This window comes from Antedon bifida, chromosome 1 (genome assembly GCF_963402885.1).
Source record: "Antedon bifida chromosome 1, ecAntBifi1.1, whole genome shotgun sequence".
Lineage (NCBI taxonomy): Eukaryota > Metazoa > Echinodermata > Crinoidea > Comatulida > Antedonidae > Antedon > Antedon bifida.
Window position 1 is genome coordinate 955,224 of NC_136226.1, and position 17,659 is coordinate 972,882.

General features: G+C 31.3%; 2 protein-coding genes across 2 annotated transcripts in view; one reads left to right on the plus strand and one right to left on the minus strand.

Moving 5' to 3' along the window:
- Nucleotides 1-17,659, minus strand: part of LOC144836826 (glutamyl aminopeptidase-like) — an 18,959-nt gene continuing 1,300 nt past the window's right edge. The window contains exons 2-17 of the mRNA XM_078691703.1: nucleotides 15,472-15,745; nucleotides 13,347-13,467; nucleotides 12,524-12,678; nucleotides 12,027-12,140; nucleotides 11,444-11,578; nucleotides 9,646-9,780; nucleotides 8,133-8,278; nucleotides 7,638-7,717; nucleotides 7,149-7,335; nucleotides 6,678-6,825; nucleotides 5,890-5,969; nucleotides 4,784-4,888; nucleotides 4,206-4,373; nucleotides 3,252-3,389; nucleotides 3,081-3,162; nucleotides 1-1,260 (exon numbers count right to left, since the gene is read on the minus strand). Coding sequence (XP_078547829.1) covers nucleotides 1,114-1,260; nucleotides 3,081-3,162; nucleotides 3,252-3,389; nucleotides 4,206-4,373; nucleotides 4,784-4,888; nucleotides 5,890-5,969; nucleotides 6,678-6,825; nucleotides 7,149-7,335; nucleotides 7,638-7,717; nucleotides 8,133-8,278; nucleotides 9,646-9,780; nucleotides 11,444-11,578; nucleotides 12,027-12,140; nucleotides 12,524-12,678; nucleotides 13,347-13,467; nucleotides 15,472-15,745 — 2,215 coding nt within the window. The 3' untranslated portion in view covers nucleotides 1-1,113. The remainder of the gene's footprint in view (nucleotides 1,261-3,080; nucleotides 3,163-3,251; nucleotides 3,390-4,205; nucleotides 4,374-4,783; nucleotides 4,889-5,889; nucleotides 5,970-6,677; nucleotides 6,826-7,148; nucleotides 7,336-7,637; nucleotides 7,718-8,132; nucleotides 8,279-9,645; nucleotides 9,781-11,443; nucleotides 11,579-12,026; nucleotides 12,141-12,523; nucleotides 12,679-13,346; nucleotides 13,468-15,471; nucleotides 15,746-17,659) is intronic.
- The window catches only part of LOC144836837 (uncharacterized), a 7,346-nt gene continuing 6,483 nt past the window's right edge, over nucleotides 16,797-17,659 (plus strand). Inside the window, exon 1 of the mRNA XM_078691711.1 lies at nucleotides 16,797-17,017. The gene's annotated coding sequence lies outside the window, so the exon portion shown is untranslated. The remainder of the gene's footprint in view (nucleotides 17,018-17,659) is intronic.

The following is a 17,659-nucleotide window of genomic DNA, read 5'->3' on the forward strand; positions in this document are numbered from 1 at the left end:
TGAGATACAAAGATTGATTTTAATCTGGGTTTAAAAGTATTAAGGAAGATAGAAGATATTTACAAAATGCATCGAAACATTTCACCAACAATAACAAAAACAACCAGAAAACACCCAAAATGAAACAGAAATACTAAACAAATACAGACAAACATTAAAGAAATTATTAATTAGCAAGTTAGACCTTGCAAAAAACAGATTCTACCTGATATAAAAAAATATACATTAAGAAAACCAAATCAATTATATTGAAAATCATGTACAATAACCTGCATTTGCTGACCTCAGCCTTTGGCAAGCACCGCTTTTCCACAGTTAAAAAAAAACAGAAAACAAACAAACAATGTTGATTATATCAGACTGTCAACAACTCATTAACATACCACATTGCCCATGCTCACACCAGAATACACATTTAACTTAATATCAAGAAAGACTGAAAATAAAATCTAGATAAAATAAATAACTATAATTATTATAAATTATGCTAAAATTTATATTGAAACGTAACATTGTAACCAGTTGTAACCAGTTGTTGGTTGTCAAAAATAAATAATACAATAATCTGTGATCCATTTTGACATAAGTTTTCTAATGGTTTATAATTTATGATTTACTTATTTAAGTACTACCAAGGCAATCTTACAACAGGACACTGAGCTTGCTTTGCAAAGATAGGAACAACAGTCCTTTGATCTTATGTCTGGCTGCAACAAGTACCAACAGTACTGTACTAATTCTCTGCGACGTGCAGTGTCTGTTAAGGAGTAAGGAACTGATGGTGTTGCAGCCACAGATAAACCCTTTGATCTCCGGAGTTCAGCATCCTGTTGTTAGATTTCCTTGTTTTTACATTGAAACCACATGAAATTGTTTTCACAATAATCGTTGAAAGGGTCTAATTCTATTCAGCAAGGAGATATTCTGTCTTTTGAATAATTTAATACTTTTATCTTGTATCTTTTGTAAACTAATACCCACTTGAGGTGCAAAGCCGCATAAGTCCTGTTTCTACTGCTTTTGACTATTTTGACCGAAATACTGTATATAGAATTTAATAATTTGAGTAAGACAACTCTAGCTGTATTTGGAATAATAATCTTTTACAATGGATTAGTTAATTTGAGAAAAGAACCATTTTCGTATTGTTTTTTTATTCTTCGTCAACCATTTTACATTTAATTCCATTTTTTCTAAAGCTTTACTGATCTCACGCGTTCCTGAACCAGCATCAGAATGATCGTCAAAGAATTGTTTTGCCTGTGAAATAAGAAAAACAACTGAAATAACACCTGTTTTCGTATGCAAATCCGCCATGAATACCTGTACAGTACTTATATTTCAGTTTGTTCCAATAAAGCTTTTAAAACAAAACAGGCAAGCCCATTGAGGGCATCAATCACAATATGGAATGTTACATTAAAAAAATGTTGCCAACAATCGATAAACAACTCACAATATGGAATATTCAGTTTGAAAACGACTTAAAATATGTAATGTTCCATTGAAAGGGCGTGGGATAGCTCAGTAAAACACCACTAAAATATCTGTCACATGTGAATAGCAAACAAAGTAGGATTCAACATTCTGCAGTGGGTCATTTAGATATTGAATTGGGAATAAAATGGTAAGAGATCTAGTATCTATAACTCTAAGATTTTGACATCATATGATATATGTACATGAAACATCCTTCAAAAACATTAATGATACAAAAGCTAACTATGTAAAGCTCTGTCTACACTACCAAATTCTATGTAACAACATCAAATGTGATTTGGACACAATGATGTCATATTACTACCATATTTGGGCATATTACACTTTCAAACTAGTTTGATAGTGCAGACAGACCTTAAGAGCAGTTTGTATGTGGAACAAGTACCATAGGACAGAACTGAAGACTATCTGGAATAAGAACATGGTGATAAGTCACACTATGTTGCACTAGTGCTTCTATGTATACATTTACAGCCAGTTTTTTCTAGCTAAATTGTAAGGCACCAGTTCTAGATGTCTTGAATATCAGTTTACTGTTTATTTTCATTTATGCTACAATTTTTTATTTTCATTTTGTTAAAATGAACATAAACGGCACTCTATTAGCTTTTATTTAAACACAGAAGGCATGAAGGATTCAAGGACCATAAGCTCTTAATGTGCAACAACTTTAAGTGGCGCTAGTTATCATAATGGAGCGAAAGACAAAAGACAACAGGATACATATGTTGTCTCATTTTGTCAGTTAGTTTTAGTAACATAAAGGTCTTTAAGTAGAAACATGTGGAGTTAAACAACAAATTATAACATTTAAAATACAATCATTATCTTTTAAGTAAGTAAATCTTCTAATTGTAGTCCTAAATGTGTTTAAATGAGAACTCAAGGACCAACTAAATGTGGTGAAAATCATCATTTTCATTGGCTAAAATTAAGTTGCTATCGTGGTGGATTTACTCACAGAAGAATGAAGCCTGAACTCGCTCATTCCCTCCCTCACTCACTCCCTCACTTCATTCCCTCCCTCATTCCCTCCCTCACTTCATTCCCTCCCTCACTTCATTCCCTCCCTCACTTCATTCCCTCCCTCACTCACTCCTCACTTCATTCCCTCCCTCATTCCCTCCCTCACTTCATTCCCTCCCTCATTCCCTCCCTCACTTCATTCCCTCACTCACTCACTCACTCACTTCATTCCCTCCCTCACTTCATTCCCTCCCTCACTTCATTCCCTCCCTCATTCCCTCCCTCACTTCATTCCCTCCCTCACTTCATTCCCTCCCTCACTCACTCACTCACTCACTCATTCCCTCCCTCACTTCATTCCCTCACTCACTCACTCACTCACTCCCTCATTCCCTCCCTCACTTCATTCCCTCCCTCACTCACTCACTCACTCACTTCATTCCCTCCCTCACTCATTTCATTCCCTCCCTCACTCCCTCATTCCCTCACCATTCCTTATCTCTTATCCTATCTTGCTACTAGGATTTAGTGTCCTGTGCTGTTTGTTTTATTGTAATTTCTACAACTTTTAAAATTTAGGTGTACAGGATTTTGGAAAAAAATATTAGGTTTACCTCTTTATATTCAATGTTACTTGCTATGCTGGATGTACAGCTGCTAATGATATTACCAAAACTGAATGATGTAGAACCAAGCCTATAGAAAAAAAAATACAGAAACATAATAATCTGCTCAATTAAAAATCACAGTTATCATATGGTCTTTAATTATAGTATAATTCTTACTTTTGTAAGAATGTGTCCCAATTTTTCATAAGGAATAGCCAAGCCGGTCGTGCTCCAATTGGATTAGCGGCGACAGATCCAATAACTTGTCCTATGTCTTGCAAACGTACAGAATCATCAAACACACTGTCCAAGTACCTGAAAAACACACAACGTGTTCACAATATTAAGTACATCTGGTCTTAACAGAATAACAACTTTGGTATCTTTGTATGCATATTGTTACCAGGCCATGCTATAAGTAATCATAGGCAAGGTTTAGGCAAGGTTCAGTTCCAACCTACAGTACCAGTAAGAACTATTTGTATGCTATAATAATAATAATAGTTCAGTGTTGAAGAAGTGTTGTAGAATATCATAATTATTTAATTGGGGAATATTACTGCAAAATGAAAGCTGAGCGGCGAGTATCATAGAGTCAGAAGAAGGGAAAGTGGATAGAAATGGATGGTGTATAGAAGGTTGTTGTACATGTACACCATAGAGTGTATAGAAGGTTATTGTACATGTACACCATAGAGTGTATAGAAGGTTATTGTACATGTACACCATAGAGTGTATAGAAGGTTATTGTACATGTACACCATAGAGTGTATAGAAGGTTATTGTACATGTACACCATAGAGTGTATAGAAGGTTATTGTACATGTACACCATAGAGTAGTGCCAAAGTTTCTATTTCAGGTAAAGGAGAGCCTCTCGACGGTTATTTTTATTTATAACTTTTAGGTGATCCTGCCTCATTGATATACTTTTGTAATGTTTTTATGTCTTTCTTTGTACTTTGTTTGGCGAAATAAATGATATGATAAAGTTTGAGTTTGGTGGTAAAGATGTTTCTCTATCAATTTTAAAATTGTTGGAAAACGTCTGTTTTATGCAAATCAAACAAATTGTCAACTTCATTGGTTGACAATCCTTGGCAATATGTTGACAATAATAATAATAATCTACCTGTATAAAATTGATATATCTGTGGTACATCCCAATGCTGACATGATAACTGTTTTTTCAGAGACTACTTTCGTTGTCTGATATCTATCCCAGAGAAATTCCCAGTCAGACTCAAAACCGTTCCGGGCCGCTGCACAATACACTGGGTATTTCAGATTCACATCAAACCTGCCAGAAGAGACATTCAATAGTTTCGACATCAAAATATTGTTTAAAATTATACAAAAAAAATTATGATTATTAACATCAGGTAAAACTCACATGCATTAAATTTGGTTTAAAAGCTAAAATGCAGATAAAAAGATATAATTAATCCTTAATCTGTGTAGCATAATATTTGTTTTGCATGAAAACATTTTTAAGATAGAGCTGTAAAATGCAAATAAAATCACATTTTGAGAACAACAAAAGCCAAAACAATTCACTTGAGAATTTTCTAGGCATGGTAACAAATTTCATGGATAACTTATTTCTCCATGAAACGGGAACCTACAGCAGAACTGTGACATCATGCTCCTGTGACCATTTCATTGGAATATATTTGAGACTTTGTTGACGGAACATTCAGTTATACTTACGATACATTATTATTTTTCCAGTCATTGAATATAACAATGGCTTCAGCAATAGCGGATTCATGGCCTAGTTCAACAGCTAAAGAGAGGACACTCACTCGTAGGAACCTGTGAAAAATATAGACAATAAAAAAGGCATTTATAACAATAAGCACTACAAATGAATTGTATCAGGTTCTTTACAGTCTCCTTTTTTGGAGACAGATTACAATCATTCATGACAATGGAGTTTTGTAGTTGTTCTTGTTACCTCCAACTAGGTGGTTTGGTTTAACCCATGTATGTATGTTGGATAAATAAAAAACAAACACAGTTTGAATTTTGACGTTGAAGAAATAAACTGGAGTGTACTTTTTCATAGCAAATATTTATCATTACTAATCTAAGAGATTTAAGAGATGTATATGAAATTGATCAACTACTTTGGTTACATATCAATTTTTTTCTCATCACCAATATTACATTATACTGTATACTATACTGTACATTTTGTCATTTTGTTCAAATGTAAAAAGTTGAATTAAAGTTTAGTATGGCCAAGGAGTAAAAGTATTCTAGTTTACTAAGATGTGAGTCTATATATACTATTTCAGACTGTACATTTTGTAATTGTTATTACAGATGTAACAAGCTGAATTAAAGTTTAATGTGGCCATGGAGTAAATGTATCTTACTTAGTAAGATGTGAGTCTACAAATACTATCTCAGATGTAACAAGTTGAATTAAAGTTTAATGTGGCCATGGAGTAAATGTATGTTACTTAGTAAGATATGAGTCTACAAATACTATCTCAGATGGAAAAAGCTGAATTAAAGTTTAATGTGGCCAAGGAGTAAATGTATGTTACTTAGTAAGATATGAGTCTACAAATACTATCTCAGATGGAAAAAGCTGAATTAAAGTTTAGTGTGGCCATGGAGTAAATGTATGTTACTTAGTAAGATGTGAGTCTACAAATACTATCTCAGATGGAAAAAGCTGAATTAAAGTTTAGTGTGGCCAAGGAGTAAATGTATCTTACTTAGTAAGATGTGAGTCTACAAATACTATCTCAGATGTAACAAGTTGAATTAAAGTTTAGTGTGGCCAAGGAGTAAATGTATCTTACTTAGTAAGATGTGAGTCTTCTTTTTTTTCATTCCAGTTTAATTTATTTTTCCATGTTGTAAGTATCTTCCACATATATTTCTGAAAAACATAATAAATTGATTTTGCATCAGCGGCACTAACACTTCAAAATGTCCTGAATTAAATAAAACATCATAAACAAAGTATCAACAATAACTATTAGACCAACTTTTATCAATTCTTGAAAGCCTAGATAAATTATTTTTTTTTACAGTTTTTCCCATAGGGTCCAAACATCACATTATATTGTTAAAGATTTCTACTTAAATAAAAAATATCTAAAGGACCGTTAAAATACATACATTTACAGGCATAGAGAAACCCTAAACCTGATGATAATGGAAATAATAAGAAATTGTTAGTTTAGGAAATCTGTGAGTGAGAACTTTCAATAAATCCCTTCTCATAACTATTCATACAAAACCAAAGATAAATACATGTAAAGCTCTGTCTACACTATCAAACTAATTTGACAAAAAAAGTGTAATGTGCCCAAATATGGCAGGGATATGGCCAAATATGGTAGTGATATGATCAAATATGGTAGTGATATGATGTCATCATGTCCATATATGGACACATCACATTTTGTTTGGTAGTGTGGACAGAGCTTTATGTAAATATTTGGCTTGTGTATCATTCATGTTTTGAGGATATTTCATGTACAGATATCTCAAATAATGTCAAAATCTTAAGTTATAGAGGAATTAGATCTCTATCTTTATACACATAGAATACATAAACAACACACAATCTGAACACACATACCTTGTATAGTAGATAGTCTCCAGTTTTCTGCAACATCACACCAATGTATCGGAATCTAGCAAGAAGTGTGCTTATAGGAACGTAATCGTCATCATTGGCAATGTAACTACCAAGGTTTAGTGTAATATTGTAGTCTAACATACCAGCTCTATATGTAAAATGATAAATAAACAAGTCACTATTTAGTAATGAGGTATGGTAATTTATACATTTTGCTAAATATTTTTTATATATATCTATATTTTTCATTATTATAAAATTTCCAAAGTGCATAAAACTTGTTTATAATAGTTAATATGAGAAATCTACTAAAATGGTGGTATTTATACTCCTTGTTCAATAAATATTGTCTAAAAAGAAAAAAAAAGAAAAAAATATGAAACAAATTTAAAAACATTTGGATAATCAGCCACCTTCAAATTTGTTATGATATACGAGAGTGCGAAACCTCCCTAAAGAGAAAGCATTTACCTAGCCAAGTAATGGGCATCATCTATAAGACTTGCTCTATCAGCTGGTGTAAACACTGTATGATCAGTCGACAACTGATCACTCAAACTGTTCCAGTTGTTTTCAGTGTAATTGACACGATAGAATCCAGCTTGCTCCAAATTTCCTTTAAACCATTTTACAGAGCTTGCGATTTCTATAGTAGAGCCTGAAAATGTCAAGTAAATTCTTTGAAGAGACTTTATACTTTGCCGTTATTCATCCACAATTACAATGTTCAATAGCACAAAAAGAAGCGGGTGCCATTTACATCTACAGTACACACATCCCAGACAACATTCATGAAACAAAAATATAAGAAATAATATTCATTCATATTCAAGAGGGGCTTGTAAGCATATAATGTGTTGCCTCAATTACTGCACTTTGCAGGAATAAGTACACAAGCAGACTGATATAGATTTTAAGTGGCATTAAAAACAGAATTTATCTAACAGTTTTCGACATTACCTTGATCATCATTTTGTATGACAGTGGAATTCTTCTTCCCACTATCATCAATGTATGTTAGAGGAATTACCCATAAGCTCCTGAAATTAAACATTGTATTTTTTTTAATATCATTATTATGAGATGTAGCTCTACATACAAAGTATACATAAATAAAATAAAATGCATTAATATTGCTTAATAATTATTGAAGTACAATTTAAATTTTAAAAAGAAAATATTTAATGTAATGTTAATGTATGTATTGATGTTATAAATGAAAGTTCATACATGCTGGTAAAAATATAAAATGTTTTTTAAACAAAATTACAGTACACACTTCAACATGTAACATGTCGAAAATTCAAGGAATGTTGAATTTTGTGCTGTAAGTTCATTTAAAAAACATTTTATATTAATGATAATGTAAAAGGAGTCTTTTTTTGAAAGGGGGTGGGGGGTCAGTTTTAAATTTTGGGGTGTTATAGGGAGGGGGTGAGAGGGAGAGGGACCTACTTTTTCTCAGGTGTATAGCCATCTTTTAATAAAAATTGTTTTTGTGAAATAGTTATTTTCTCGTTGTCTCGTGACATTGTAACCACTGGGTAACCTTGTTGTATCGTCCACGTATCCATCATTTTTTTCACTTCACCTCCATCATCCTGCAAGACAGAAATTTACTACAAAATTAAGACAAAATCCAAAGTCAAATTACTAAATATTAGTCACGAATAAAAGAACGTAGTTACGCCATTGGATAGCAAATATTTTTACTCTGAAGACAGCATGCACAGCAGAACAGCATTAGTTTTCACCTTTGACCTTTCAAAAATAAAAATGTCAACCTTTTTAAATAAAAATATCTCACTTGTGACACACTGACATTTAAAAAGATAATAATACTTTAAATTTAAATTATTGTGAACTTTCAAATTTTGAAAAACACAAACATTCTGTATTCACCTCATTAAAAAACCCACACAATAATATTCCATCATCACAATAGTTTATGAATAATGTAACAGTATGGATAATAATATAATCAATAAATATATAAAATAAAAGAATTGGTTAAAACTGTCTCTGAATTATTTTTTGCGCAAAATTATAACGAATACAATAACGATAATATAATAAATTATGATCAGAATATCATGCTTGAGAATAATCCTGCCCACTAATTTAGGATAAAAACAGACCAAACACTTTGGTAAATTCATCCAATTCCAGTATTATTCCACCCCCTAATTGTTTGCCAAGTTGAAACACTGGTACTATATTAGGTAATATACAGTATATAACAAATACGCCAATCAAATATTAACACAAAAATACATTTTAAAATATAATTTAACAGAAGATAAAAAGCAAAACCACAGTTCTTTTATTTATAAAATATACATCAAAATAAATAAAAATAAAGAGAAATTCTATAAAAAGAAATTTCATTACCTATATTTAAATATGTATTTTCAATATTTAACTGATCATATTGTTTGTAAACCATATAATATCAAGCTAGTAACAATCAAAATGATGAATGACCTTTAATTTTTAATAATTTAGTGAATCTCATAGGAATTGGCGTGAGTATCAACAGCTGTTAGGCAAACTAATTAAAACAAGTCTGTTGCTTTTATACCATAAATACTTTAATCCAAACAAGTACAACAACAATATATACTCCTATTTTAATTCCAGTTTGTTTGTGTATTACCCAAAACAAAAATGTAATTAAACCTACGCTATACCATCATATGGGTGTGTGTATAATCAGGGGAAAGTGTAATTTTATAATATTATTAATTTTTGTTTAATTTATGTGAATTTTACATATCCTGCTCTAAAGCCAATAATAAGTTTGTGGTAACAAATATTATTTATAGTCTCAAATTATTAATATAGCGGGATGGGGGCGGGGGTGGTATGGGGAGGAGGTGGTGTTGGGGGTGGGGGAGCATGCCACTCTTTACACACCAATGATGAATTATAGAGACAACTTACTTCTTATCAATATTTAGTACTGTACCTGGTTTGATAATGCTTTCCATAAATCATCACTATCAGCATTGCCATACTCATGCTTATTTAGATATCGTTTAAGTCCGCTTAGAAATTTCTCTTTGCCCAGGTATGCCTCTAACATTCTAATTATAGAAGCACCCTAAATAAAAAACAAAGAAACAATTATGAATTAAAGTACACTTGTCTATAAATAATTAAAAGAAAAATAAAAAAGGAGCACTGAGGTTTCAACTTCATCATGGTGTCATTCTTAGGTTCAATTGAGGAGAAGAAGAAACATTTTATACAGAAAATATCCAAATATACAATAGTATACAGCAGCAAATGTACCATATTTAATTTTTATCCAGATGTTCAATAATTGGACTTTTCAATCTTAATATTATAGTTTACAAGGTAGTTTTACAACACAAACAAATATGCTTTTAAAATAGACAGAAATCACTTTCTTTGTAAAATAAAAGTACATAAACACTTTAAAATCACAGTATATTGACTTAATTTTAGGGAGTAAAAGTATAAAGCTCTGTCTACACTATCAAATTAGTTTGACAAAAAAGTGTGATGTGCCCAAACATGGTAGTGATATCGCCAAATATGGTAGTGATATGACATCATCATGTCCATATATGGGCACATCACATTTGTTATCACATAAGTTTGATAAGTGTAAGTGTAGATAAGGCTTTATTCAAAACAATATAAAATTAATATGGCATTTAACATACTATTGGTTAAAAAACAAACAAAGCAATGTAAATATTATGGTTTAATATAACATTTGTGCTTAAATTATGTTTATTGTATTTATATCTTTCTAAAAGAAACTGTGTGTCTTATTCATGGTACTTTATTTTCTTTCTAAATACATTTCAGTAATAATTCTGTGAATCAATTAACATTAATTATTTAGTCATCTATTAAACATCAAATGTTGTTGTCAGGTCACATGACAAAAATATAATACATTAATAATTGACTCAAATCAGTTATTAATTGAGTTAAAAGCAGGTACACAAACCAAAATACTTGTAGTAGATGATTGTCCTATCAAGGCTATTATCGTTCACTCTACTTATTATTATCATAAATAGCAATAAAGCCATATGGCAGCCTAGGCTTTGATGCTGTCATCAGCAATATTTTATATTGCAACCTCAAAAAATAATAAGCAATTATTACTTTTTGATACTGTATCTAAGATGTAATATGTTGTAGTGTATTATTTTCAGTATCTACTTCACCATTGATTTATACATTACTTGAAAAAAATTGATGAATCTATCTAGCAAATGTTCACTATATGTTGCAAATACAGCAATGCACACAAGACTTAATTTAAGTACTTCATGTTAGTACTGACTCATACAGGATTTGGACCCTAGACTGCGGGATTGAATGTTTGTTGTCACACTATTCATCTTTACTTTAATATACAACATTTCTTTCTTCACTCATACTGAGCCTCATGACTTGGAAGTTTAAGTAAGCACTCACACTAAGCCTCATTACTTTGAAGTTTAAGTAAGCACTCACACTAAGCCTCATTACTTTGAAGTTTAAGTAAGCACTCACACTAAGCCTCATTACTTATAAGTTTAAGTAAACACTCACACTAAGCCTCATTACTTTGAAGTTTAAGCAAGCACTCGCAATGCCTCATTACTTTGAAGTTTAAGTAAGCACTCGCAATAAGCCTCATTACTTTGAAGTTTAAGTAAGCACTCGCAATAAGCCTCATGACTTGGAAGTTTAAGTAAGCACTCACACTAAGCCTCTTTTTAAGTAGTAACACTAATTACCTTATCATATGAAATAGCATCAAAGACAGCAGCAATTTGACTGGGTTCCTGTACATTCACTGATATTGGATGAGAACTCTCTAAACAGTCCATTGCCATCGCTGTATGAGTCGCATACAAAATAAACTGGTCCATCTGCAATTATAAAGAAAGAAAATGCTCAGAATAAACACATCACTTATCATGATATAATGTATATAAAGGCAGATAGCTAAAACCTTCTTTCACAATTAAAACTTATCTAAATTCTATAAAATTAATTGAACAAAAGTTCAATATCCAAGTAACTAATGAAATTCTAACATTTGAGGGATATCCGTTTATGATAAATGACAAAACTGCCAGATTCATATTCATGTTAGTAAATTGCAATTTCATATCAAAGTCATAGCAAGTGGTTTACACTACAGGATTGCCACCAGGACAATGAATGAATTCGCCTATGGTTAGCCTTGGCAATTTTATAAACAAAACAAATATTTCCTAGTTTCGTAGTCTGAACAGGTCCTTAGTGTTTTCCCAAAACATTGTCTAGTCAGGTCTATTTCAGTATGATTGAACCTAGAATCATGACTTTACAAACCATGTGCCAGTCTTTGTTCCAATTGTCAGTTCCAACATACTCAACATAGCTGGCAAATCCTTCATTTAACCAGAGATCATTCCACCATTTCATCGTTACCAAATTTCCAAACCACTGAAAGAGAAAAATAAATGTTAAAGAAAAATTAACAGAATTGAGTGGGCACCATGTGACATTTTAAAGTTGTTTGGTGTCTGAATGTGTAAAAGTGATACTAATATCAAGGTGGTTAACAAGTTTGATTACCAATCCCAGGGTCTTGGGTTCAAGTCTTGACTCTGTCACTTTATAGCACCAGTCTCATGTGAAACTAATTACTTTGCCAATAACCAAAAATCTAATCATTTTTGCTTTACTTTACCCCAGTGTACAGGCCAACTCAGCACATGTCAAGGATCAAACATAACAACACAGTACATCTATACATACAGTACAATACATCTTTGGGTACAATACATCTCAATCTATACACAAGCATAATTCTGATGTGAACCAACCTGATGAGCTAACTCATGTGTGACGACGATTGAGATCCTTTGCTGCTGCTGAAGTGTAGTCACATGTTCTTTATACAACACATCAACTTGTCTGTATGTTATCAGTCCCCAGTTTTCCATTGCCCCAGCCGAAAAATCAGGAATAGCTACCATATCTTGAAAGAATTAAACAGTAATGTTGTTTATGTGTGTTTATGGATCATTGGGAGCATTATCCATGATTGCCGTGGATGAGCTGCAGTACATTAGTAAGAGGAAAGGGGGAGGGGAAAAACGGAGAAATGGAGAGGAATGGGAAACGGGTCATGGCATATTTTACCCCTCCCTTTGAAATAACATTCATTTCATTAAAAGATTATGTTATGTAATTTTATGTTTTTGTTTGTTCTTGTAGTTTTATTAAGAACATTTTTTATGCACTTTGTTGTGACAATATAAACACAGAAATGTTCTGAGGGCAAACACTGTAACTATTAACCTTCATAAAAAGACTTATTTTATAGGAAAACATAACGAGGCACCTCCATGGCATAGTTCTCACGTAATGTGATTTAACATGATGTTGAATTATGTAAGTAGAGACATGCTTGGGGCCACAGTACCACTAAGAAAAATCACTTATCATAATATGTTATGATGAAATGAGTGACATCATTGTATTATACCATTGAACATGATGTAGGTTGTATACTGAATAACAATTCAACATCTACTCTTAAGCTTTGTCTACACTATCAAACTAGCTTGACAACAAAAGTGTGATGTGCCCAAATATGGTTGTGATATTCACATCATCATGTCCATATATGGAGTGAATACCTACCTTGTTTTGGTAATGGATAAGCAACGCCGAAATAGTCTTCATAAAATTGTATTGTTTTGTTTAGAACCTCAAAAGCCAAATCCATTTCATCGATTTGTCTACCGGGAGCATGAACGCCAATCTGCAAAAATTATTAACATAATAATTTTTCTTTATAATTCAAGCAGACAAATAAATAAGAAATATTTGAGCATACTTTTCTCCGCAATTAAAATATACTTAGGTATACGCATCTAAGAAACATAATGTATAAAATATATATATTATAAACATATTGTTATTGCACATTATCTGCCTTCCGTCTTTTTTAAGGAGTCAATTGACTTTTAGAAGCCACTACAACATACTCTAATGTACATACTCTAATGTACATACTCTAATGTACATACTCTAATGTACATACTCTAATGTACATACTCTAATGTACATACTCTAATGTACATACTCTAGTGCCATGAAGTTTTAAATAACATTATATTAACATTTATGATTTTCTTGTAAAACAATCTGCATCAACTCTAGATATGTTTCACATTTTTTTTTACAAAAATACTGTTAATACAGTGTTGGGATTTTGATGAAGGAATTAGATTGGATGGATGGTTGGGGCTTATTTTTAGAAATGTCTTCAATCTGTTCCTATACCATTAGACAATTAATATACAGTTATTTTTACAAATAATATATATAAATCCAAATTACTGAAAAAATGGCAATGCTGTGGGTATCAGTGGCTGGATCTCAATGGAGATACAAAAAAAAAGCGAAAAGCTAAATCAAAACGATAAAGTAAAACAGCCAGAAAAAATGAGCAGAGCTTTCAGACAACACTAGCCCTTCATCAGCACAAACCATCAGACTTTTAAATAAACTTTTATCTTTTTTATCTATATATTATTATGATGTTTTTTATATTCTAATGTTAAGTGTTTTATATATTAAATATATAAAACACCTTACATATAGTGTTCTTAAATATGTTAATACTCTTTTAACCAAATGTTTTAAATATTTTTATATTCTACACTATGAAATACATTAAAAATATTTTTCCTATTTGAGGACGAAATGAAGTGAAATTGGAATATATATAATATACACAACACTGTATTTTGGATTTCATTTCACAAATTGATTTGATTGTCATGGTCATTTAAAACAACCTGAAGCATGAACAAGGGGTCAGAGACCCGGCTTTTAAAATTTTAGATTCATAAAGTGTGAGTCACTGTGTTTCTTGGAATAGATAACCTTAATGTCCTGGCAACTAGCCAACTTACACAATTTTATGCTAATATTGTAATAAAAGACTGAAATAATATTATGTAACTTTAAATCCCTTGTATTTTAAATGTTAATGTTACCATGGGCCACAACAAAGTAAATCATTTTATTATAATAATAATCAAATGCTACCTTATATAATGCATATTATATAGGCATATGTTAATTACATTTGTTCTATATTTGTATATTAACTCTCCTGTTATTGGCGAATTCTTTTTTGCTGTTGTTTTGGGTTTTGAAATAAAAATAAAAAATAAATAAATAAAAAATAAACTTAATGTATCAATTATTAACTATATTATTAACTAATCCTATCTTTTGCATTGTATATTTCAAAATTCAGGGATTTGTTTTAATATGTCTGAGTGTTATGTGTACTATCATGATATCTAGGGTTGTACAGAAGTTACATTTTAGTAGCTGTACTTATACAGAGTAGTACATTGTAGGTTATATAAAGTTCATTTTTGGTTAAAAGTAGCGGCTGATTGATAGACAGATGTAGTTTTCGTAACGGTTGAATAATTTTAAAGATGCATAAATTACGGTAACAGCACAGATTGTATGTTACAAAATACATTCAGACGACGAAAAAAAAAGAAGAATGTTCTTGAATTTCATTAATAAAAATCAAAACTGATTTTATGTTTGATGTTTGATTATATGTACTGTATGTATTAAATTAAATTTCATAGACATTTATTGCGCAAGTCACAAAATATTTAGGGTTGTGGCGTCACCAATCGACAGTGGAAAACACAGAAAGAGAAACATAAATGTTTAATTTAATAAAACACTTAAGAATTTTATGCATAAATTATATTTATTTTGAACCTACCTTTAAACCATCTCGTATAGTTGAGGTTTTATTTTCAAATTCTGAAACGACAAACGCAACTAAGTATGTGCTCATATTCAACGATTTTTCAAAAACATCCACCTCCAAGTTGTCGCTAGAAGAAGTTGTGGAAACTAGAGGCATGTTGAATAACGTATGGTATTGCGGTTCTCGGACCATGTTTAACTCGAATGTGGCTTTGAATCCTGGTTCATCAAAACATGGGAATGCAGCGCGGGCGTCCGACGCCTCAAACTGCGTTGTAGCTATCGTTCTAATAAAAACAAATTCACAAAGTTTATTTCAAAATGGCAAATTATGATTTACTTTATTTGATAGCACAACAAGTATAGGTTGACGACCTCCTTGATGTAATATACAAAATATAATTTGTTTTCATGATGTTCATTAAAAAATGGTAATGCTCAATTTAATTAATTTCAACACCATACATACAGAGTAATATGTGACACATAAATGGAGAGAAGAAACTACCAAAAATAATTACAAAATAAAAACTCAATATTTTTCTTCTTTTGTTGATTTAGAGTGAGCATACATTTAAGTTAATGTGATATCAGTAGTAGGAGCTAAATATTCATACAGTAGGTACAAATTAAGAGCGAGGAAAGCTAACAAATATGAACAGACATGCTAGCCACCTTATCCACGTAAATTATTGGGCTTTTCCAAAGAAAGTTTGGTTTTTCCAAAGTTTGGTTTTCCCAGTACAATTACAGGGAATAGAAATTCTGATTTATTTACTGATGAAGGGTTCTAGCAGGGAGCAACAATGGTTACAGTAAAGCTCTGTTTACACTATTAAATTACCTGTAGTTTGACAAAAAAGTGTGATGTGCCCAAATAAGGTAGTGATATGCCCAAATATGATAGTGATATGTCCATATATGGGCACATCACATTTTTTGTCACATAAATATTAAATAGTGTAGAACCAAATATTATTACAAAGTTTTCAATATTTTTCAGTTTATTACTTTATTTGGGTTTTATACTTAATTATTCACTCAATTAGTAAAAAACAAAGAAAAAGCTAATTACGCAAAAAATGATTTAATCTAATTTAGAGAACAAAGGAAAAATGATTTCAGCTACTGAACACGTCTAAGTTTACTTATGTCTTAGTTTTTAAATCACTATATGAATCATACGATGAAAAAAACGCAAAATAATAAATGTAGAGTGACTTCTGTGATTCATACTACTGTCACGCATTTTCAGGAAGTGTCGAAGGCCTTTGTACACAACCACTCGCCAAATCTTGGTTCTAAACCAAACTTTACAGACATACTCCATGTTGGGTGCGACTACTAAGAGACGGTTATTGTAAATGAAACAGGTTAATGCTGTTCCTGATTCTGACTAGGAAGATAAAGGGACAATAGTGAAAAGTAGAAAGTTGATGGAATGATTCTGCTGATAACATGTGGAATACTCTGATGATGAAACTTAATGATAGTGCTGATAGCTGTATAGGCAAGACCTGGTTATTATCAACATACTTTGGTATTGTTAAGTAAATTCGGTAAGCAAATACTGTAGTTATATTGTAGTCTTATATTTCTTAACAATGCGCGTCCCCTGTTGATCCTGTCATGGTCTATTCGTCTATACAGGCTTTTTTTAAATTTATTTATTATCTTAATATATCTCATCTTTAGTGGGCCTCCTATCACAAGACCTTGGGGTTTCCTGGAGGTCCCTTTCATCTTTTTGTTATGTGCATTGTTTCAGATGAAATGAATAGATTGATTTAGTGTTGTAAAGAGTCTTTTTTTTTCAGACACTTTTTTAAAATTGTTTGGGACTCGAGGCAATTATAAACAAATATTAGCAAAATATAATTTGCGTTTAGCAGTAAATAAACTGACATTAAAATCAATTTATTATGATTATATGTAATATTAACAGTGCTTAGCTACAGTACTTTAAACATCATGTCACACCTCAGAGAGTGGTGGGAAAAACTACTACAGTATAATTATCTTATTAATTTAATAGTGTAAAAAGTGTAAACCATCTTTATTTTTGGCACAAAACATATTTTTTCCACATCCATTAAATTTATGTTATTTTTCTTATATTTAGAAAATCTATATATTTCCAATATTAATTGTATATTTTTATGATTTTGTTATATAAAATAGGTAATTATTTGAATCTTGTT